We start from the raw sequence: 23,324 nt of genomic DNA, 5'->3' as shown, positions 1-23,324 counted from the left end.
CTGTCTGAGATTGAACGCAGCCTATGCAAGGATACAAGCTTCAACTACGCAATTTAATTACTAATATTCACTACAAACATTATGGAAATTTTGAAGTCAGATGAAATGTTTCCAGATCATCATATTTCTCAAACCAGATTTTTTTCTTTTGGAGCAACGGAATAGACATCAATTTAAGAAAACTTAATTAGTGCAGTTTATGATAACATACAGAATTAAATGTGTGATCAAGAAAAATTTCGTTTAAACGAAATTTTGCTGCAACCGTAGTCGTGGAGGCCATTTATCTGATATTGTTTTAAACTGCTAATGAAATAAACATCTATTGATCTTAAAAAATACAGGTCTGTAATATTAAAATAAAACCTCTATATTTTGTCTCTATAAATTATTTTGATATTCAGGGTTTTTATCTTTTCACTTTTATGTCTGGAAGAAATTGAAAGCACCAAAAATATCACAATTATGTAATATAAAGGATGTTTTTTCATGTGTGGTTTTTTAAGAAGAAATAAAACGCATACGTTTGATGTTATTATTATTACGTTAGATGCCAATTTTTGCAGTATAGGGCCACTTTGGGGTAGTATGTCAGCAATAACTCGCCGAATATTCTCTTCCAAGGTGTTTAGATAAGCGACTTTACTTAAACCCATACAAATTAGTCCAGCGGTTTTAAATTGCAAAATAATGTGCCTGACAAAAATATGTACCTTTTGGTAATAAATGTCCTCGCATTGCAAACGTTGTCCAGAAAAAGGTTTATTTATTTAAAAATGGCAAACCAAATGCATAAATCAAGTGGCAGCTGTCAAAACGACAAACTCCACACCCGTTATGTTTTTAAGGTTTTATCTACCTTCTTATCCTTAAATCCTTCTTAAAGTTCATAGTGGCATCTAAAAATTACATGTCACAACTCAAGAATAAAAAAGAACATTTATTTTAATTAACGGGTCGTAAAAACAAGACGCAACTCAATATAATAAAAATGCATAGATATAAATGTTGAAATTAGGAATCTAAAAAATTGGCTTTATATCAATGCATCATTAAATCATATTTTTGATTTCTGTTGATTGTATTACAGAAATAAGCAAATAATATGTTTGCAATTTGCATTCGACATGTTTGACATTTTGTACGCCTATTATGATGCATGCAACATATAATTTTGAGTATCTAACGTTTTCCACTGATTTTTTTTTCCTATTTAAAAACCATGCAATTTTGTCCATGTTAGCAGAGGGTTTCTAAATTTTCCACAGTCATGGAAAACTTAAATTTTTTTAAATATTCTCTCGATATTTTCAAATTCCTAAGATTATGGAACAAAAGAGTAAATCAAGAAAAATCACGACTTGCAACTATTTCTCTATACACGGTATTCTATCTTCTTTTTTCTGATAGCAAATTTAAAAAAAAATATTTTTATAGATGATTGTCATTAACGGATCTATAATACCTTTAATATGTATTTCGGATATTCTGAGATCTGCAAGGACAGTCGAAGTGCCAGTGCTTCTTTGCAAAGCACTTTTCGGATTAGCTTATCCTGTCTGCATTTACAAACTTATTTCTGTAACAATCTATAAAAACGAAATCTACGGATGTATAACTCAAATCGAAGCATTATCGTTTAGATTTCAAGTGCAAAAGGATATAAAACAAAGTCTTGAAACTTATAAGAAAATGATATTTATTGGTTCGATAGCAATGAATTTTTGTGTATTATTGGTTTTAGTTGTATCGATTCTAAACAATGAATTGCCATTTCGCTCAAGACTATCGGTTCTGGATTTAAATCAAAGTCCTACATATGAATTAATGTTCTTCTATCAGGCAATTGCATTAACAACTGTGGCAAATCTGACGGTAGCACATGACACGGTATTTAAGCTTTTGTTTTAAAGTGTGGCTCTTATAAGTTCGAAAATAATTCCAAAATCTTTCTATCAATATTTTATTTAACAGTTGTTTTGTGGTCTTTTGTCCATTTGTGCAGCAATTTTATCAAGTATTAGTCGAGAAGTAAGAGAAATTGATTCAAGATGGGAAAATGGTGGAAACCCTGAGATTATTTTAAAGGAAATTATAGAAAAAATTAAAGAAACTTTTTGGTATGTTCAAGATCGAATTACAATTTTTGGATTTTAAATATCATTTCATGTTTTATATTTCAAGCATAATCGAAAGAGTATCAAATGTTTTTTCTATCACAACATTAACTAATATCTTATACAGTTCGAATCAAATGGCACTTAGTGTTTATTTAGTATCGGTTTGGGGCTTAAAAGATTTAACTGGCATGTTAATGGTCATTATAGCATTGATACAAACTTTTGATCTTTGGATATATTGTTATTTTGGACAAATTATTGCAAATCAGGTATAAAGTATAACTTTCTTTTCTTTTAATAAAAATGAGCATTCTTTATTAACAGAATGAAAAACTTCAAAGGGAACTTTATTGTACTAATTGGTACAATCATTCGAAACAATTTAAGTCAATGTTACTTTTGACAATTTTCGTAACACAGAATGATCGATTTGTCAAAGCTGGAAGAATTATCGCATTATCGTTGGCAACTTTTTCTGATGTAAGTTTTGCAAGTTAAATTATAATTTAAAAACGTATTTTTTTAAAATGTATTTCTTATAGTTCTTGAAAAAGGCTTATGTGCTGTACACCTTTTTGACCGAGGTTCGTTAAAGTTGGCAACTTATTACTTATTATTCTGAAAGTTACATTAATAAAAATTTGTATTGTAAAAATTTAAACAAGTACAATTTTGTTGAATGACAACTTAAAACAATTAAATAGATAATACTGAAAAGTTAAGCATCAAAATTTGTATTATTTAAAGATTTTGACTTTGAGCAGATTCAGACCACATATGGGACTTGAAGGTAAGGTAAGATTATAGTGTATGATTGGCCAGAGACCAAAAAATTGATTTCCAACTAAGGCAACTTTATTGGAAAGTTGACTTGAAATTAAGTTAAGAAAAATCTCCCTAACTTTGAAGTCTGTTCCACTTATGTATGTATGTCAAAATGACAGCTAATCATAGTTTTTAATTTAACTGAGAGCTGAACTTTATTACTCTGTGATTTATTTATTTGCTGCATTATGTATTTGATGTTTTATGTAAAAGGCTTCTTTTTCAAATTGGAAACGTAATTAGCAATATTTCTCTACAATACAAAGTACAAATCGTGATGGAATTTGGCGTGCCTGAGGAGTTTTTTGTAGACAGTTATGTTTTTGATAATTTGTGTACAATGAACTGAAGGTAAAGGTTAGTGAAGTAAAGTTCCAAGCTTGAAATGTATGACACTTGAAAAACTAACTATTCAGTTGCCTTGGTTAAAAAGTACCTACGTGCAAAAAATGCACTTAACTGCAAATGAAGTCCCTTATATTTTTTGAACCTGTCCCCTGTCAAATAATGCTCAGCAAAGCAAACTTTCTTCAAATTTCTTCACAATTTGGTCGATTTCTTGCAGTCGCTGTAGTAGTCTAAGTTTTGATAATGTTAACTAGTTTTTCAATTGTTAAGCGATATATTATCTTAAATTACAAATATCCAACCAATATTTTGATACTACAAATGATAGCTTAATTTGACAGTTGTCAAATGCCAGCACTAACAGCTTGAAACCACAAAATTAATAACGCTAAGCAAAGCTTTGTTTCGTGTGCATAAAAACAAAGGTTACGCTAAATACCTCAAAACAGACAGTTTTATTTTGATTTTAATATTACTAGCTTCGTTTGAACCCCCGCGAATATTACCCTTGCTATTGTTACAAAGAGGTGTTCTTCAACGCTGGCAAAACCCCTTCATAGCTTTTTCAACTGTCCTATTCAATTTATTTATTTATTTATTAAGATAATACCAATATCTATGGGTGGTATACTTTCATTGAGGTGACTGAACTGCTTTTCGTTCTAGGCTTGTGCATTACAAACCATTTGTTGTAAAGTGTTCAGTGATCACTTATATAAAACCGCCAAAAACGCTGCTAAATGTTCAGGTTTCCTCAAAATATGCAAGAAGTTTGTAACACCTTCTGATCTGGTTATAATTTATAAAGCCTATATTCGTCCGAAACTCGAGTACAATTCCTAATCCGGGCAGGTGCCCCTATAACCCACATGAGTCTCTTGGTCCTTGGACAGAATTCAAAAGAGTACCCATGAAATGATAGGTGAATATTTTCTAACTTAAACTTTAATATCTCTAGAAAATAGGAGGTGTGGCAATTAAGATCCAGGAATTTAGTTATAATTTAAAAAGTGGCAACACTTTTTCATTTGTTATCATCTGTCTAAGAAAGGGGATCTTCCTTTTAGTTAGAGTTTATAGTTGAAGTATATAGCACGTTTGGTTTGCGTTTTATGCGTATTTTTGCAAGTATCTTTTTTAGTGACGTAGTGAAAATGTGTGACGTACATTACAAGCCACGTGTTGTGATTCAATTTTTAGTGAAATCTGGCGAAAAATCCTCGGAAATCCTCCGAAAATTGCAGGTTGTCTATGGAGGCTATAGCATGTCAAAAACGCGTGTGTTTGAATGGGCGAAGCGGTTCAAGGAAGAGCGTGAATCGGTGGAAGACAATCCACGTAAAGGAGCTCCCGTCACCTCTCGTACCGACGCGAATGTTGATCTTTTGCGTATGTTGATCACTTCTGACCGTCGCCTAAGCATTCCTGGATTGTCTTACGAGTTAAACTTCAACAAAGAAACGGTTCGCAAGATGTTACACGAGAATTTGAACATGCGAAAGATCTGCGCAAAGATGGTGCCTAAAGTTCTCACCCACGAACAAAAACAAATGCGGAAATCGATTTGCGAGGATCTATTATCTCGCATCCAAACGTTGCCTAGCCCCGATATTGCTCCCCGCGACTTTTTTCTATTCCCCAAGATGAAGTCGAACTTCAAGAGAACTAATCATGGCGGCGTACAGAAGGTCCAAGAAGCTCTAACCGTGTTGCTAAACGGGCTAACTTCGGAGGACTACCAAGGGTGCTTCCGATCATAGGAGAAACGTTGGAATCGTCGTGTAGAGTTAAAGAGAGATTATTGTGAAGGTCGATAGTGAAATTTTTCCTAAAACTTCATTTTCTTGTTTTTAATTGACAAATTCCCGGAACTTAACTGCCACACCTCGTATTTCTATGTATATCATTATTTTATCGCTATTTTTATAAGCAATGCTCTAATGAAATAGTTGCATTTCTCCCCTCAATGAATTCAACAGTAATACCCATTGTTCTAGAAATGCTCATTAGATTACCCCTGAGCTCAATTTCGGCCTATAGCATTATGAGGGTATTCAGATACCCTTGAGTGCGTGCATAACATACAAAAAATCTGTTGGCTTAGAAGCTTAAGCTAAATCTGTCATTTTCGATATCGTGCCCTACACTGAACTGAAATCCAGGTTCAATCCAGAACTAAACATAGTTTTCTATTCATTGGCCAGGAACCCTTATATTCTTGTAGCTTTAACTATAATATTCAAGCTTAAGCTAATATTAATCACACAACTTGGAGCTTAAGCTGGAAAATCAAAATGAAGTCACATGAATTCAGCTTAAGCTATTTTAACATACATATCACTGGAAGATGTATTTTAGTTGGTAGCTAGCTATAGCTTATTTTAAATCATAGCTTTGACTTAAATATTCAAGTTAAGGTTTAAGCTTTTTTATCCTTAAAATAGCTATTGCTAGAGGACATCTGTTTTGGTTTTAACTCACTTAAATCCTAGATTTAACATACAAATCCAAGTCTCAAGACCCAATATATATAAATCTATTGTGCAACGATACACCAGTCTTAAGTACATGTACCACATATTTAAATTTATTTCTCATATTATGATCTTCAACCGTTTCAATGATTTAAAGATTTGTCTGTAAGTTTCGAAGCAATTACTAATTTATTCATATCGAGCTTTGAAATTTCAATTAAATAAATTGTAATCGTACGATATTGAGATGCGTATTTGTACATTTTGAATGTACGTGAGATCTTAATTTACACTATACTTGGCTTGTGTTATGTCCAATGCAATAAATATTATGTAATGCATTTTCAAATTAATAAAAGTAATAATAAAATCATGTAAGAAAACAACAAATTTATTTTATTTATACATGCATACATAATGCAATAAGAAGAAAGAAAAATAAGAAAACAAATCTTTCGTTCGTCCGTCACATGGTGAATGATGTGCTCTTAATTCAATTGAAAAAATAACAATAGCATCACTGGATAAAGTGAATGATTAGCCTTACACTTACACTCTATAAACAAGACGATAACATTTAGCATCTTCACTTAAGCCAATCTGAGTTTATAGTGTTTTTGAGATTTTTATTAAGCGAAACGAGTACCTATGTATATAGGTTTCATACCTATTTTTAAGTTTTGTTTATCTTACAACTTATTTATAAATAAATATAAAGGTAAACAAGGATATGAAGGCCAACAAGAGTTCCATTGTACATACTAACTCAACCATTCTAAGTGTTTTATTCAGACCTATTCCTACCTTTGCCATTTGATTGGGTTAACATTTTCGATTGACTGGAATTGTATTATATTCTTTCGATTGCAACTCTTGAGTTTCTTTAGAGGCGTTTTTTCCAGGGGATAAATTGATTACATGACTATGGCTTTGACTATAATGAAGCTTTAGAAAACAAAAACCAAAATGATAGTCGTTGGATCAAATTGTTTTAATTGATGTGGCCCTGTTGAATTAAAAAGGTATGCAAGACAACTTTTATGTCCTTGCCATATCTTTCAGCCCATCCCTATAGTTCCTTTAACTCTGATACAAATAATGTAACTTTAAGTAAAGTACAAACTAGGTGGCGCAATAGCCCGATGAGAACTAGGTCCTAGTGACTTACAACTCTCAACCATTCCTATGTGCAAGTAATGTTGTCAGGGATGAAGGAGATCTACAGTTTTACGCCGAATCCGATCTCAAATTATCGAGAAAGGACTTTTCATGACAAGAATTACTCTTGGAGGATTTGACAATCCCTCGCAAGATGCAGTATCAGTGGAAAAAAAACTTAAGACGGCACAGGCAGGGTTTGAAACCAAGACCTCTGGTATTACAGTCTAACGCACGCCACGGGTACTACAGTACTAAGTAAAGTATGTAGATTTGCTAATTTTTGGACAATCATATTTTTCTAAGCAAGCTGTGAAGAGGAATTGATTAACTTCAAGCATTCCTGTGCTTTGTTTTCCATTAACAAAAACAAAACAAGTATACGCCATACGAATTTTTCAAGACAAAATTTCCAACTATCAGTCAACAACACAATGCAAAACTTTTCAAGTTTAACCTATAATATTTGCAGCTAGTCTATTATTACGACTTTCATATTTTCTTTCTCTTCAAATCAAATATGTATCTTCTTTATTATATGTACATTTTATCCTATCCAAAAGTGACAATCTAATTGCCAAGTACCGACCGTCCAACTTGATTTGCAACAAGGTGCTACTCGAAGCTATAATTAGCGTCAAATAGCAACTAAAAAGTCATGGATCGCTACACTGTTCACTGCAATGGAGAAAATAAATATAAAAACGTAGATACATTTAACATTAATTTATCGAATGCCATCAAGTTCAACAAAAGGAATCTTCTTCCAAAAGCAACCTAACCAAAAGAAATCAACATCAAACGAAAAGAACCTGTTTTTAGTTCATTTCATCGCTTGACGCTCAAGTGAATGACCCAAGATAGCGGCCGGTAAGTGTAAAGAAAAAACAGCACAACACAAGACAAGACGTATGTAGGTATAACGTAGGATGAACAACAGGCCATAGCCATTTCGTTAGCCATAGTCATAGCCATTATTTTCTTTCCTTTGTTCTTGGCTGCGCTGTGCTAATTCTTGAGTATTTTGTTTTTGTACGTTCAACCGTTCTACGGTTTCTACCATTTGTCTTCCTATTGACCATATTAATTATGCGCAAATTATTCTTTGTTTCTTATAAAAAAAAAACTTTTATTCTCTTATTTTAAATGCAAAAATTAATCTTTTGTTTATATCTTTCTCCGAGTTGTTTGGATCTGTTCTCTTAAAGATGAAACTGTGCCATTGAACTCATCACACTTGCGTATCCCCATTAGCCGAGATGGTTTATTCTTGTGAGGGCTCCTTGGCAACGGAGAATGGTTCAGAAACTGGAATTGAGCCAGAATCAGCAATAACAACGTCTTTAACTGGACGGTCGCGTCCATCGGTGGCACTGGATTCTATCTTGCGAACAACATCCATTCCCGAAAGCACCTAATGAATCAATACACAATTTAAGTTAGTTTAGGAACTTTAATAAACGAAAAAAAATAAGTTTAACTTTACCTTTCCGAAGACAACGTGACGTCCATCCAACCAGGAAGTTTGTTTTGTTGTAATGAAGAACTGGGATCCGTTAGTGTCCTTTCCGGCATTGGCCATGCTCAACCAACCAGCTCCATAGTGCTTCAGTTTGAAGTTCTCATCGGCAAAACGTTCACCATAGATTGATCGTCCTCCAGTTCCATCGCCCTTGGTGAAGTCACCTCCTTGGATCATGAAATCTTTAATGACGCGATGGAATTTGCTTCCCTTGAAACTGAAGTCATCGTCAGAAATAATTCATGAAATCACACATTATTTTACTCTGAACATACCCATCGCCTTCTGGCTTCTCAGCTAATTGCTTGAAGTTCTCAGCAGTCTTTGGGACGGTAGCACCGAAAAGACCGATTTCAATTCTTCCAGCGGGTGATCCACCAATTGTGATGTCAAAGAACACCTTAATTAAAGGAAACAACAAATTATATAGTTAACAAAACACCACAATTTGATAACCATTTTTATGTATTCAATTATCACACCTTATCGGTGACTTTTGGGCCTTTGCTAGCGTCAGAGGCTAAAGCGGTTCCGGCTAATGCCAAACACAAAACAAGAAGGTACTTCATAGTTTGCTGTTAAGTTCTTCAACGGCTCGAGTATGAATTCAAACTGATTTCAGAGTTTTATCTATCTGCTAGAGGCAGCTAGAAAAATAAGCTGAGGACGACGAAGACAACGATGGGAGCTCCACAAAACGACACGTAATCAAAAACCAAAAACAAAAAATTGGAAAAGATTATATGAGATGACAAAGAAAATGGAGGAGGAATCAAAAAAAATCAACGGAATACAAATGTGTATTTGTTGTATTGTTTGTAATCTTGTTTGTGGTTGATTCTGAGTGGAGTAGAAAAAGGCGAGGATTGAGCATCTTTTTTAAGTGATGAGACATGAGAGAACTGAATTCAACTCAATAAATCTGGTACATTTACCCTACATACGTCATTTTACTTGCAATTGGTACATTTAAGACATATTGTAGCAGAGTAAGGAGTGTTTGTTTCGCTAATTTAAAAAGGTAGAACTATAGTTGGGGAGGCCATTATGCCATGTTACTTACTTTCAGTCTCAATTCCTTGTTAGAATTAGTCAAGAAAGGGCTTATGTAGATTTAGAATCTTTTTGGTATAAAGTATAAACTGGAACGGGTCAAAAAAACATTGTTAATTTTATTATACTGTACATCGACATGCTGTATTAACTAAAGGGTGATTTTTTTAAAAGGTTTTCAAGAAACAAAAACACATACAATGGGTCAATGAAATCTTTCCATATAATATAATGTTGGAAGATTATTTCATGCGAATGTCGACCTTGACTGAGCCTCAAATGGTCCATCCGCTTAGTCCAACTTTGGCATACTCTTTCCAACATTTCGGACGCTGTCTCACGAATAAATGCTTCAATGTTGTCTTCCAATGCGTCAAGTGATCTTGTATGTATAGATATGAATTTTAACCTAGACTTTCGAAAAATAGTCTAAAGGTGTTAAATCGTACGATCTAGGCGGCCAATTGACCGGTCCCGAAGGTAAAATAAAATGTTCACCGAACTCAAAATTTAATAGTTTGGAAGTGTTGTTTGTTTGTAAGACGATTAATGGTTAAATTATAGACCGAACTGAAGTTGTTTGAAGTGAAACAAAACACTAAACGTGCGTCAGCTGTTAAAGCCAGTATTGCCAGAAAGATAACAGCTAAAAAATCACCATCTATAAACACTGTATTACATAACACTGAATCTCAACAAAATACTGTATCCTTACAGAGTTTTGTTCCATTTTTTAACTATCTGTAGAAAGAATCCAGCACTTGATTTATTGTATAAGTAAGTTTTTTAGAACAATGCAAGAATTAAATAAGAAGTCATATAAAAGTCGATAAATAAATAAAAGCAAGCAAGTAAGTGCATAAATGCATATAACGTTGTTTTATACAAATTCACAAAGCGACTATTGAATAGAAAAACTTCTTTAGTCACATATTTATTATCTTAAACATGGGTTACCTTATTATGAGAATCTTGGAACAAACGTCTTAAAGCGAACGTTTGAGAAATCCAATATAGAGCAAAATTAAGCTGGGTGAATTTCGACATTCAAATAGTTCAACATCTCTTTTTCCAAAAGAAAAGCTGGCTTTTAAAGTGAATATTGAAATGGAATTCACGAAATTAATGATTTCAAAAACGTTCGATTTGCTTTTCACAATAAGTTCCATAGCTTAAGAAAAATAGTACTATTGATATGATGATTAGTGCATAGGTCTATCATGCAAGAGGTCTTAGGTTAATTTCCTGCCTGTGCCACCTTAGAGCTTGTTTTCACGGGTACTGGCTCATGCAAGGAATTGACAAATCCTCCAAGAGCAGCTAAATTTTGTCGTTAAAAGTGCTTTTTAAAATTCCATCCCTGAAATGATTGGCACACAGAAATGGTTAAGAGTTGTAAGTAACTAGGCCCTTTTCTATGGGCTATTGCGCCACCAAATTTATTTCACTTAAGGGTCAAAAACCAAGTATAAGAAGCGTCAATGAATCTGTGAAAATCGATTTTTCTCTTGTTACGTCTATCAATGGGCGGGTTCAGACGACATAAGGGACTTGAAAGTAAGGCAAGTTTTTGGCCAGCTTTCAAAAAATTACCTTCCAATCAAGGCCACTTTAATGGAAAGTTGACTGGAAAGTCAAAAGAAATGTCCCAAACTATTAAGTCAAGACTTCTTCTATCAAAATGAGAGTTGATCATGCTTTTGCATTCAACTGAAAGATGTGTTTTACTACTCCATGATATATTTATTTTCTGCACAACTCCATTTAATGTTTTCTGTAAATGGTTTCCTTATCATTGGGAAAGAAAATAAGTAATATTTCTTTACAATACAAAATACAAATCGTGATGGACTTGTAGCTTGTCTGAGGAGTGTTTTTTAGACTATAATGTTTTTGATAGTTTTTGTACTATGAACATAAAACTCATGTTTCTGAATTTGAAATTCATGACAATTGTAAAACTAACAAGTTGCCTTGGACAAAATGTACGTTTAGAGAATGAAGTTGACTGCAAATGAAGTCCCTTATGTTGTCTGAACCTGCCCATTGTCCAAATTTATAAGCAAGGTTCTCTTTAAAACAAAAAGTGATTGTAAAGGTCTTTTTTTTCCTTTTGGTCATTTTACTTTTTATAGCTTGATGATTCTATTCTTTGAAACTCATTTTAAAGAGAACAAAACTAAAAAATGTATTCAAAGTAAAGTCGATTTCAGAACAAAGACGCACCATCTTAACCATTTCAAACACAATTTTGTTCAACATTTTTCAAAGTTTTATAATCAAATCCGAACGGCTAATTTGAAAAAGCACTTTTTTCATGACAAGAATTACTCTGGAAGAATTTGTCAATTCCTCGCAAGAGGCAGTACCCGCGAAAATTATTATTATTTTTTTTTAATTAAGGTGGCACAGGCGGGGATTGAACCTAAGATCCCTTGCATGACAGTCCAACGCACTTACCGTCAGTAATTTATTTAAGAACATTAAAAAAAACATGAAGTGGCAGCTTTCCTTGTCATACATGAGGTATTCGGAGGAGCTTAGCGTGATGTATAAGGGGCATTTCTGAGAATTGAGATAGAGACGTTAAAAGAGGTTTGCCTACAGTAAATCAAAATACTAAGACCTTTAACACAGGCGATTCCATCAAAACGTCGCTAGCGACAGTTGTAGCTAAGAGGTACTCAAGAACTTGTCTACCGAGATTTAACAAAGGGTCAGGTGGAGCACTTATGTAAGTGCAAAGTAACCTCACCCAACTTGGGTTGCTCTGTTGGAGACATCTTGGACAAATAAAAAAGTTTGTTGATTGAGGTCCTAGGACTCTAGCACCACCTTAAGTCAGTAAATACGCTCAAGTTGCCAGTATCGCACTTGAAGCTTATTTTTATAATAATTGCATTCCAAAATTAAAAATAAATCAAATATACAGAACAAAAGATGATACAATTTTCCGCATGGCATTTATTTTGTATGTTCTTCAGATCACAGCGTGATACAACTCAAACAATCTAATCAAACAAACCCTATTTCCTTCTTAGCAAAGCTTTCCTTATAAGCTCCCTCTTGCTTTTGATGTATTTTTTTTTTCTAAATTTTCTGTTGATAAATAAAATACAATGTACAAATACATCCCCACTTACATTATATCAACCCATCCCATCCCAATGAACTTAAAGATTGACATATTAAAAACAATATAGCCCTAGGAACTACCCATACTTTAGTATACCTACATAAATATCAAAATAAAAGCGATATTTTATTATGAAATCCTAAATCGAAACATTCTCAGCTGATTTAAGACAAAGCATTTCACCTCCTCTCTCCCCCATCTCCCGTCTTCTGTTTTAAAATAATCAGGTTTTAACAAAATGGCCTTGAGAGTTATGATTCACCATTGTAGCTGTAGGTATCAGTATCACCTTTACCCGCTTCTTTGGAATTTGAATTATGTTCTAAAGAGTTCGAGAAGATGGCCCTTGTCTCGTGAGGTTATACTGAAATATTGCCTAATCCTATTTTTAGATTTATTTTAAAACCGAGAAAACTTTAAAATAGGAAGGGACACATAGAATAACTAAAATTGCTTTCAGCTTCCATTATGACATTTCCATGCGCCCCTGGCAACAGCGAGCTAAGAGTTTTATATTACCTGACTATAGCGACCTTTGATATTCCAATTTCAACGAAAATTCTAGTTAAAACCTGAAAACAAGATGCAATTTGAAAAAAATAAATGCAAACAATCAGAAATGAAGTTTTCAATGCGATTTTATTAAAGTTTAGTTCTATTTGTTCATATTCTGAGAATTACATAAAAATGGTGCGAATGCGAAACAAATTGAAAGTACTCGCAAAATTACACAAATATACCATCGTTCAACTTCAAGTTAAATAAAATATTGATGGGCATACTATTTGTTGCTTTATTTTAAATATATTTTGAATTATATGAAAATGTCCAGAAGCAAACACAAAAATAAAAATGCTACTGCGTACATAAATTTTAAAAGAAAACATAAAATAAGAGAATGTATAAGACTTTTCCCGTGTATTGTGTGTTGCTGTGGCTCCACCACAAATCCTTCACTGGCAATGCATCACTAGGAGTGTAAGAGTTCAAGAATTATCCTTCGGAATTATGTCGTCCTAAGTTGTACATATTGTTTAGATTCTATGCTATGAATGTTTAGTTTATGTAAATGAGAAAAAATGTAATGTGAAGCGAGTGATCGAATTAAAATAAAAATAAAAAGTAATGAATGTTTGTTCTGTTCTGTTCTCGAATAAAATGCATCTTCAAACCAAAAATAAACGTTTTTCTAGTTTTTTTTGTTTTATATAATTTTTCATTTGTTTTTATCTTTTGTGTTATAATTCTATAAAGGTTAATTTTGTTTCTCTGGTTGCTTTTTTGTTTTTTGACTATGTATAGTGTAAAACTTTTATTTTCACAAACTACAATCTACTACCCAGGACTTGAGCGACTCCTGAGGGACTCCGTTTAGGCGACAGGAATTTCTTCAATTTTCTTGGGAGCGGTTGTGTCTGGAGAACTGGAGGCAGCACTTTCAGCAGCAGCATCGGCAGCAGCTGGCGAGGCAGCAGCTGCAGCAGGGGCGGCTGTACCAATGGCGACTTCTTCGAAGTTTTGCACCAAATCGGGGACATCATCGTCGGCGGCTGATAGACCACCCGCAACAGATCCAGCAGCTGCACCCTTATTCGCAGCGAATTCACTGGCAATTTTTTTCAATTGTGTGATGTCCTGGGGACCCAATTGAGTAAGGATACCAGGCAGCATTTCGGAAATCGATTTATTCTCGCCATGGCCGGTGATGGCGAATGTGTTGGTGGGCAATGATGCCTGGGCTTTGGGATTATTGAAATGGATGACCGAGCCGTCGTTTTTGATGATATTAACTTCCTCGATGCCGGGGATGGTATTTACCGAGAGTTTTTTCAATGATGACTGTAGTTTTTTGTCATCGGTAGCGGGCGTTGAATGGACGATCTTCTTCTTTCGGCGTGGAGTTCCCTTTCCTCCGATACGCACCTGTGCTTGGAGTTTCTTCAGCTTCTCGGGATTCATCTTAAACTCGATTTGAGTTTTTTTCACAATTTGTTGAATAACTCGAACGAATTTTCGAAAAAAGAAATTTACGATGCGCTGGAAAACACGTGCGCCAAAAGCAAATTCAACTGTCAAAAGGAATCGCCATTATGCAAAAAGGAATTCTAGTAGATTTTTTGATTCTAGTAGCTCTGATCAATGGAAATCTGCTAGAAAACTACCAAGTGATACCAATTCGACGCAAATTCTCAAAACAACAGATGTCGCTACGTATCAGTGAAACCAAAAGTCTTTTGTAGTTGAAACAAAATATTATTAAGGGGTGGAGCGCATCAGAGAAGTACAATCGTGTTATTTTTGTTTGTAGTTAGGTTGTGGTCTCAACAAGTTTTATATATGAGGCTTTACTTTTTTGTAGTTCGGTTTTTGACTTGCTGTACACGATTAAAACAAGTTTTTTTAATTTATAGTACGGCGAGTACAAACTTACATTGCAATACCTATTTCCAGTTTGTGAGTATCTATTAAATGAAAAAACCACGTGGAAAAGTTCGTGCTGCAGTAAAGATGTTAATTTTTCACATTAAACTGATATGTTTTTTATTTTACCTTTTAATTTGTTTTAGTGACTGAGTTTCGGGAATTTGATTGATTTTGTTTTGTAAATCTTAAATTTTTTTCAAGAAATTATTCATGAATGAAGAAGCTTTTTCAATAGAACATGTCAAAAGCTTAAACAATGGTCAAGAGATATTTGCTGTCAGATAAACGTCCTTAAGCAACTTCCACTTGAAAAATATAAAGCTTTATAAATTCGTTTTGCTCCTACGTCATTTTTATGTATAACATTCTAGAAATCGGAAGATTTTCTATGCAAATGAGTTTTTTTAAATTTTGTAAATTAAAAATACAGCTAGATATGTCATTGTCACTCAAGAAAATCTTAATATTTAAATTTCCGGTAGTCTTACAAATTAAATTAATTTCTAAATCTTAATTGCCGTATAAATGCCATTCAGCCCTCTGACATGATAGTTAGAATAGATATTATTGTTTTGGGTCATTTGTCTTATACAGTTTCTCTTCATTTGAATATGAAACATTTTTAATTCGTGATTATTTAAGCTGTTTCGTTTCTAAACTGAGCACTATAGACTTACATAAGAGTCCACGCACATGCAGAAACCATTCTGTCGCCCATTCGAGCAACTTTTTAGTTTGTGTTTTGACGCAAACTAGACGATCACCTCGAACCAATTCCTTAGTTTGTGTCACAAGGAATTATAGGTAACTGCGCGGACATTCAACTATTATTACAATACAAATTTTCTGTAAGTGCAAGAGAGAGAAAAATTTAGTCAAGGAGAAATAATGGTTTTATTTGGTTTCGAAAAAGTTGCATATGCGTGTCTAGCCAAAGGCCCCGCCACAGAAGATTAATAGTTTTCACTTTGCTCAAAGGTTTAATTTTCGACCAAATTGTTCAATGAGGTTCCCTAATAAATAGTGAAATAAATAAATAATAGAAAGTCCAAAAAGCAAGATCACATCTATTAGATTGGCTAGTTGGTGAATGGCTAGCTTAAAAGTAGTTTTGTTTTATTTTATTGTCTAATAAAATAAATAACTTAGGTGGGCGCAACAGCCAATTGAGGACTAGGTACTAGTGACTTAGAACTCTCAAATATTTCTATGTGCAAGCAATGTTGTCAGCAATGGAGGGGACCTACAGTTTAAGCCAAATCGGAACTGTTAATTTGGAAAATCGGAGGATTTGTCAATTCCTCGCAAGAGGCAGTATCCGTGAAAAAAATTTTTAGGTGGCACAGGCTTTGATTGAACAAAAGACCTCTGGCATGACAGTCCTACGGACTAACTATAAAGCCAAGGGTATTTTTTATTAGTAAGATTTAATTATTTACATTCTTAAAATTTAAATTTACATTTTGTTATAGATTGTAACTTTTAAGTTGCAAATGTAATACCCGTAGCGTGATGGTTAGTGCTTTGGATTGTCATGCAAGGGGTCTTAGGTTAATTCCCTGCCTGTGCCACCTAACTTTTTTGACGGGAACTGCCTCTTGCGAGGAATTGACAAATACTCCAAGAGTAATTCATGTCATGAAAAGTGCTTTCTCAAATTAGCCGTTCGGATTCGGCATATAAACTGTAGGTCCCCTCCATTCCTGACAACATTACTCGCACACAGGAATGGTTGAGAGTTGTAAGTTACTAGGCCCTAGTTCTTCATGGACTGTTGCGCCACCAATTTATTTTTATTTATTTATTTATTTTTACCATTCCAATCGTATCTTTATGTAAATTCGTGAGATAAATGTATCCACTCTGCAAAAATAATACATCTCATGGAAATTTTGACAGCTCATTTTCTGTCAAGATAAAATTATCTGTTTTTCCACCATTGTTAGAATACATTCAATAATTGTAAAAAAAACTGTTAACAAAACTCGTAAATAGAACCAGCCTTTTCTTCCTGTTATCGTAATTTATTAGCATGTTTGAATTCTTGATACTAAATAACAAGTCTTATTTCATAGCAGTTTCGGTATGTCAAAAACCAACATTAAAATTTATAAAAGAATTGTTGACAACTCTTCTCTTATATTGGAATTTATAACAGAATATAGAGGAATAACATAAAGCCTAAATTAAGCAGAATTCACATGATCACAAACAACGAACGACGAATAAATTACAAAATGTGAGTTTATATACGTTTAAGACATATTTCCACACAAATTCTTAACAAAACGATAGCAATAATGTTTCTATTTGACTTTTAATGCATACTTTTACTTTTCAATATCATATATTAAGGAATTTAAGAAAACAAATTGATACGAACTGTCAAACTTTATTCGCGTTCCACATTATCCACACTCGCAACGAATAAAATAATCACGCGTACTTAACCTAAGAAAGTCATTTTTGTTTTGGTTTCGGTGGTCAAAGTCAAACTTTATTCGCGACGAATTAAAAACTCTCATGTGAAAGAAATGCCAAAATCGACGAATATTTGTTCATTTGTTGGTCGTTGGTCGTGCTCATGTGAATAATGCTTTAATTATTTAACGACCACTCGCAATTCGAATTTCACATTACTTCAATACACCATAAATAAGCTCATCTAGACTCTTTATAACATATTTATCATCCACATTCCACAATCCGCAGCAGACAGCTTTTGACGTTTGATGCTGTCAACACAAAAACTTTATTAAAAATTTTCACTGTTGTTCCACTCAAAGTCTAAGAAAAATCTGAAAATTTTGTGAAAAATAAAACCAAGTCCTTTTTTGTTTGCATTAAAAATGCTTCCCAAATGTTGTCTTTTGCGTTAATTGTCTAATGGAAGTAATATATTTTTCTAATTGGATAGAATCCTAAAGCAGATGCTATCAACCGCAATAAGTTTTTAACATTGATCGAATTTCTTATCAGAAAAATAGAAAATTGATAATTTATGTAAAGAAAAAGTATCTGCACCGCATCGCAATGAATATAGTTTATTTAGCAGTCCTCTGCCTGTCGATGGCCTTCGTCAACAGCACTGATGTCATCAACAGCCTGGCTGGTGGAATCGCCAACAGCAACAGTGCTTTAACTCGCAACGAAAAAACCCCCCTGAACACCAGAAATGTTCCGCCCCTTTGCCCGAATATGTTCAATCACGTCTTCAGTGGCTATGTCCCGCGAGACGGCACCGAGGCAGGCAACATGACGGACGTGAAGCTTGACGGCGAGGTCAATCTGTACAAGTGCGTTATGTCGTGCTGCGAAAAGAAGAACCACACCTGCAATGTGGCGTTTGTCTATAAGCAGACGTGCTACCACGTGAGGTGCAACAGCAATGTAGCCTGTTTGCCGAAAGAGAGAGGCGACGCCAAGGGTCCGCTCGAGATGGTCTTGATCAACCCCGTGGCCGGACAGCCTGGCGAGGATGAAGTCACTTGGATGGACGTGTTGAAGAGAGAAAAGTTGAGCGAATTCATTCCTGAGGAAGAAACAGCTGCGAATCCCCTCAGTTTCTGGAAGCAATCGGGTAAGTTTAGGTATGACTCATCGCCGCCAGTTTACGAAGACGAATACATGCCAGTGGAGGAGAAGCGAGTCAAACAGTTATTCATGAACCGAAAGAACGATATTTATGGGAATTCGGCCATGGACGAGGAGGCCGACGATGAAATGCTCTTCTACAGTGGTTCCGCCAAGTACATTCCTTGCGATCCCACTATGGATGGCGGCTGCCCTGAGAAAGAAGTCTGCGTCGGTTTGCGATCTGGAGAACGAAAGGGAATCTGCAAGTGCGTACTTGGGTATGCAAGGAATCGTCTCAGGGATTGTGTCATCCGGGATATCGATTTTGGAGGCGATAAGTTGGTAGAGAAAATCTTCCAAAGCGAAGGACCGAGGCATATTTCTTTGCTAGACTCGATACCAGTGACGGAGAGACAGATGGACGAAGGAGGCGCAGCGGCGGCTGCCATTAAAGAGGAGCAACAAACTAAAATTGCCGTCTCCGTCATGTCCAAGGAAGTTCAACTGCCGGAAAAAGAGGTAACCCTGTCTGCTTACACTGTTCCCGATGAACAATCCAGTGGGGTGCCGTACAAATACCTCTGGACTCTGATAACCCAGCCGAAGGGACCCATGAACGGGACCATATCTGATCAAACGAAGTCAAAAGTGAAACTATCGAATCTCTCTGAAGGACTTTACACTTTCAAAGTGTCTGTCACGGGCAATGGAACCTACGGCGATGCCATGGCTAATGTGACGGTTTTCCCAGAGAAGCGCATCAACCGTCTGCCACAGGTTGTGATCTCCCCAGCCGAGCAGACAATCAAGTGGCCAACCACCAAAGCGATTCTGGATGGCAGTGCGAGTACAGATGATGATAAGATCATAGGTTGGCACTGGGAGCTGAAATCTGGCCCAATTGGTTACGAACCGAGCCTTCCCGAGATCAACACTCTGCAGTTGAGCGATTTGACATCCCCCGGTAACTACACCTTTCAGCTAACCGTAACGGACTCGGATAAGGCCAAAAATTCAACCACAGCCAACATCACGGTCCTCAAAGGAACCGACTATCCTCCGGAAGCGAATGCTGGCAGTGCTGTGATGGTCTATCTGCCCCATAACAATGTCACTCTCAATGGAACCGCGAGTACCGACGACCGCGAAATAGTCGCCTGGGAATGGACGAAGGATGCGAGTGACGAAAGCAAAGCCGTGGACATGCAGAACACACGAACGCCCTACCTCCAGCTGTCGAATTTGGAGGAGGGAATGTACACATTCGTGCTGAAAGTCACCGACGGCAGTAACCAATCGAGCACGGCCAAAGTTCATGTGTTCGTGAAGCCTCCAACCAATTCTCCACCCGTCGCCGAGGCTGGAACCAACTCCACAACAAACTTACCAAAGAACTGGTCCGAGCTAAATGGCTCCCAATCCAAAGATGACATAAAAATCACAAGCTATCGTTGGAAGCAGGTTTCAGGGCCCAAAGATGCCGTGATTGTGAATGGCAATGAATCCGTTGCCAATGCCACGAGCCTCACCATTGGACTTTATGAATTCCGATTGACCGTTTCCGATGAGAACAATAATACCGCCAGTGACAGCACATGGGTGAAGGTGGTCCAGGAAAAGAATAGCGCCCCAGTGGCCAACGCTGGAGGTGACCAGAGCGTCACTTTGCCAGTTTCGGTGATTTACTTAAACGGTTCGAAGTCGTATGACGACCTGAATGTAGTGAACTACACCTGGACCAGGGACGACATGAGTCTGGCAGCTGGAAACATTGTGGGAAATTCCAACCACGAGGCGGTTCTGATGCTTACCGATGTGGCACATGGCAGGTATGTCTTTAAATTGACTGTGAACGACGAACAGGGACTGACTGGGAGCGACACAGTGAGTGTGATCGTGCGGCCTGATCCGAAATTGCTGAATCTTGTGGAACTTACGTTTTCCATGGGCATTTCGGTACTCACGCAGTCCGAGCTGGACTCAATGGTGCAAAAGATTGCACTGCTTTTGGGAAATGTCAAGATCTACGTTCGCAAGTTGAAAGTCGACTCCAGATCGTACGAAGCAATTTTGGTGTTCTATGCCGAGGAGTTGCCGCCAGCTGGGACAACAGACGTCAAGTCGACGCCCATTCCCGGCCTCAGGGTGGAACAAATTTTGAAAGAAAAAATCCTACGAGATTCGTCTATTTTGGGAGCGGCATTTGCCGACGTTCGGACAACGGTTTGTCAGAACAAGTGCTCCGGGCATGGCTCTTGCAACACGGTCACTCGTTCCTGTATGTGCGAAACTTTCTGGATGCCTTCTGTGTTCTATTTCTGGGGTGTGGATGAGGCCAATTGCGATTGGTCAATCTTATACGTTGTAGTCGCAGTCATAGTCGGGTTTCTTCTGCTGTCTGGTTTGTTTTGGGGAATATCCTGCGCCTGCCGCACCACTTCCAAGAAACCAAGATCACGCCCAAAAGTACAAAAATACTCTCTGATCGGATCCCAAGAGGAGGAACTTCCCACATCGTACAATCGAGCGACATCGCTAACCGACTCAGAGACCGATTCTGATGTTGTTTTTGAAACCCGTTCCAAGCCGAATGGCATCTTAAGGTCCAACGGGGGACCCAGAAACAATAATCATGTTTCAAAATATGCCACAACCAAAATTGGACGTAAAATTAAGACATAATTTGTATTGCATCTACCTAAAACCAAAACAAACAAAAACAAAAACAAACTTATTCAATATTATTGAGAGAAGAGTGAGCGAGCGTTAGGCATTCAAAAATCCTGACACATTCCAGTTTTCGAAACGATGTTCCTTTGTAAAGAATTTATTTTTTATTTCAAGTTTATTTTAAAATGTTTATTTTTTGTGCGTGTGTACATATTTCGTGCGTCACAATATTTAGTATTATGAATTTTTTAAAATTTCAATCAGGGAAAGCACAAAGTATTTTAATTTTTTGAATAATTTTTAAGTTTATTTGCGTATTTTTAAGTTTTTCATGGTCGAGTTGAAAAGAAATGAGTTTTTCATTCAGACACCTCGGAAACAGAATTTAAGTTCTTTAACAATTGTGACCCACCCTACGAAGTATAAAAAAAACTTTGTTTTACATAAATTTTATCGTTTAAGATTAAAACTTAAATATTCAGCTTAAATAATTCGTAAAACTTTTCCTATTTTCGAAATTTCGTTCATTATATTCATGCAGCTATTTACGGATTGTACTTAAATTCTATAAATTTAATTGTGTAGTTTTTTTGTATTATTTTCTTTTGTTTGCCAAAAATATATTTTTAAAATTAAGAAAAACAATTACAGTGTAATTCTCAAATCTTTGCATAAAATTAAAAATTAATAAAGTAAAATTAAAATGATTTTGTAGTACCTAAGCTTACGTATACATTCATGAACTGTACAGAGATAAAAAAGGAGAAGAATTAAAACTTATGTATTATTTATTGACTTAAATTGTTTGTTGTTTCTTTCTTATTATAATTATATTGGCTTGCTGAAATAAGGTAAGTATAAACATTACTTGGGAATTATATACGAAAACACTTCAAAAAATGCCTTAAATTAAGAAGGGTTAACCTTACATTTTTTTATAATTAACACACTAAAGGGGATATTACTACCCTTATTATGCAGAGGCACAGTGTGAGCACTAGGAAGAGGAGAGAGAGAATTCCTGAATATTGCAATGACTAGGAAAGACAGAGTGTGGTAAGACATTCCACATTAGCGTAGTACGGCTAAAGAACGAATCTCGGTATTTGACAGTACGACAGAAGTTGGGCTCGAGGGTATACTGATGAGCATTCCTAGAAGCGCGAGTATTACGGTTGAACTGTTTAAGGGGAGGAATGCAACTGGCTATTTCACTAGAGCATAAGCCGTTAAAATAACGGTAAAAAACGGTCAGACAAGAGACCTTACGACGATGTTCAAGCGAAGTAAATAAACTTATGATGATATTATCATCTATCAATTAAAATGCTCTACGTTCAATACTATCCAAGAGGCTTAAGTAAGTTGCAGGAGCACCAGCCCAGAGATAGGAGTTATAATCAAGCTTTGGACGTATGTAAGTCTTATACATAACAGCCAGATCAGGAGGTGTGAAATATTTCTTGCATCGCCTAAGGAAACCCAAACACCTTGCGGCGTTTTTGGCGACATCGCATATGTGATCATTCCACAAGAGGTGGTTGGTGACACACATACCGAGAATATCGAGGTGTTCAGTCTCATTGATGCAAGTGCCATCCATGGATAATGGCAATGGAGGTTTTCGAAGCATTAAATTCCACGCGGTTCCCTTTGAACAATGCTATGTAGATCGGAATTTAATGAGCTTAGCATATTTTGTCGTTGCAGTTCCACATCCGAAGAAGAGGGATGTGAATCTGAAAACGAATATGAAAAGCTAAGAGTACTATCGTCAGCGAAACAATGTATTGGATTAGATGTTGCAGACAGAAGATCATTAATAAAAATGAGAAAGAGTGTTGGAGATGAAACAGAGCCCTGGGGCACACCAGCATTTATTTTATGGTTTTCAGACTTGTACCCATCCAATACTACTTGTATTGAACGATCCGAAAGGTAACTACTAATCCAATGAAGAAGGGATTTATGAAAACCGAAAGCACGCATTTTCGATAAGAGAGCCTGATGCCAAACCC

The 23,324-nt window shown here is 35.8% G+C and overlaps 5 protein-coding genes across 6 annotated transcripts; 3 read left to right on the top strand and 2 right to left on the bottom strand.

Annotated features, from left to right (window-relative positions):
- Nucleotides 1–1,256: 1,256 nt before the first annotated feature.
- On the top strand, nucleotides 1,257–2,842 carry LOC129951542 (odorant receptor 82a-like). Of its 2 annotated transcripts, none has more exons than XM_056063749.1 (6): nucleotides 1,257–1,384; nucleotides 1,438–1,890; nucleotides 1,975–2,120; nucleotides 2,245–2,389; nucleotides 2,445–2,600; nucleotides 2,663–2,842. In XM_056063749.1, the coding sequence occupies exons 1-6, from the start codon at nucleotides 1,271–1,273 to the stop codon at nucleotides 2,711–2,713; spliced, it is 1,065 nt and encodes a 354-aa protein (XP_055919724.1). In that variant the 5' UTR covers nucleotides 1,257–1,270; the 3' UTR covers nucleotides 2,714–2,842. The 2 variants fall into 2 exon arrangements, with proteins under 2 accessions (XP_055919724.1, XP_055919723.1); XM_056063748.1 differs by having other exon boundaries at nucleotides 2,185–2,389.
- Nucleotides 2,843–4,447: 1,605 nt separating this feature from the next.
- On the top strand, nucleotides 4,448–5,053 carry LOC129950405 (protein GVQW3-like). Its single transcript, XM_056062347.1, has one exon. The coding sequence runs from the start codon at nucleotides 4,448–4,450 to the stop codon at nucleotides 5,051–5,053; it is 606 nt and encodes a 201-aa protein (XP_055918322.1).
- A 2,970-nt stretch (nucleotides 5,054–8,023) lies between these two features.
- LOC129952603 (peptidyl-prolyl cis-trans isomerase 5) lies at nucleotides 8,024–9,236 on the bottom strand. Its single transcript, XM_056065276.1, has 4 exons — nucleotides 8,930–9,236; nucleotides 8,723–8,847; nucleotides 8,412–8,664; nucleotides 8,024–8,339 (listed from the first exon to the last, which is right to left on the bottom strand). The coding sequence occupies exons 1-4, from the start codon at nucleotides 9,014–9,016 to the stop codon at nucleotides 8,190–8,192; spliced, it is 615 nt and encodes a 204-aa protein (XP_055921251.1). The 5' UTR covers nucleotides 9,017–9,236; the 3' UTR covers nucleotides 8,024–8,189.
- A 4,020-nt stretch (nucleotides 9,237–13,256) lies between these two features.
- On the bottom strand, nucleotides 13,257–14,733 carry LOC129952604 (transcription factor BTF3 homolog 4). The gene has a single exon (XM_056065278.1). It carries the CDS (start codon nucleotides 14,593–14,595, stop codon nucleotides 14,008–14,010), a length of 588 nt encoding a protein of 195 aa, XP_055921253.1. The 5' UTR covers nucleotides 14,596–14,733; the 3' UTR covers nucleotides 13,257–14,007.
- A 3,068-nt stretch (nucleotides 14,734–17,801) lies between these two features.
- On the top strand, nucleotides 17,802–22,107 carry LOC129952602 (dyslexia-associated protein KIAA0319-like protein). Its single transcript, XM_056065275.1, has one exon. The coding sequence runs from the start codon at nucleotides 18,094–18,096 to the stop codon at nucleotides 21,316–21,318; it is 3,225 nt and encodes a 1,074-aa protein (XP_055921250.1). The 5' UTR covers nucleotides 17,802–18,093; the 3' UTR covers nucleotides 21,319–22,107.
- The last annotated feature ends 1,217 nt before the right edge of the window (nucleotides 22,108–23,324 follow it).

The sequence above is a fragment of the Eupeodes corollae genome, chromosome 3 (genome assembly GCF_945859685.1).
Source record: "Eupeodes corollae chromosome 3, idEupCoro1.1, whole genome shotgun sequence".
Taxonomy (NCBI): Eukaryota; Metazoa; Arthropoda; class Insecta; order Diptera; family Syrphidae; genus Eupeodes; species Eupeodes corollae.
Note: the sequence above shows the minus strand (reverse complement) of the source record. Positions and strands in the feature narration are given on the sequence as shown.

Bases quoted from the DNA above. Each gene is read 5' to 3' on its own strand.
- LOC129952604 (XM_056065278.1), bottom strand. From the start codon at position 14,595: ATGAATCCCGAGAAGCTGAAGAAACTCCAAGCACAGGTGCGTATCGGA.
- LOC129950405 (XM_056062347.1), top strand. From the start codon at position 4,448: ATGTGTGACGTACATTACAAGCCACGTGTTGTGATTCAATTTTTAGTG.
- LOC129952602 (XM_056065275.1), top strand. From the start codon at position 18,094: ATGAATATAGTTTATTTAGCAGTCCTCTGCCTGTCGATGGCCTTCGTC.
- LOC129952603 (XM_056065276.1), bottom strand. From the start codon at position 9,016: ATGAAGTACCTTCTTGTTTTGTGTTTGGCATTAGCCGGAACCGCTTTA. The intron at 8,848-8,929 runs GTGTGATAATTG...CCTTTAATTAAG, and splicing joins GCCCAAAAGTCACCGATAAG to GTGTTCTTTGACATCACAAT. The intron at 8,665-8,722 runs GTATGTTCAGAG...CGATGACTTCAG, and splicing joins GAGAAGCCAGAAGGCGATGG to TTTCAAGGGAAGCAAATTCC.
- LOC129951542 (XM_056063748.1), top strand. From the start codon at position 1,271: ATGGAAAACTTAAATTTTTTTAAATATTCTCTCGATATTTTCAAATTC. The intron at 2,121-2,184 runs GTATGTTCAAGA...TTATATTTCAAG, and splicing joins AAAATTAAAGAAACTTTTTG to CATAATCGAAAGAGTATCAA. The intron at 2,390-2,444 runs GTATAAAGTATA...CTTTATTAACAG, and splicing joins GACAAATTATTGCAAATCAG to AATGAAAAACTTCAAAGGGA.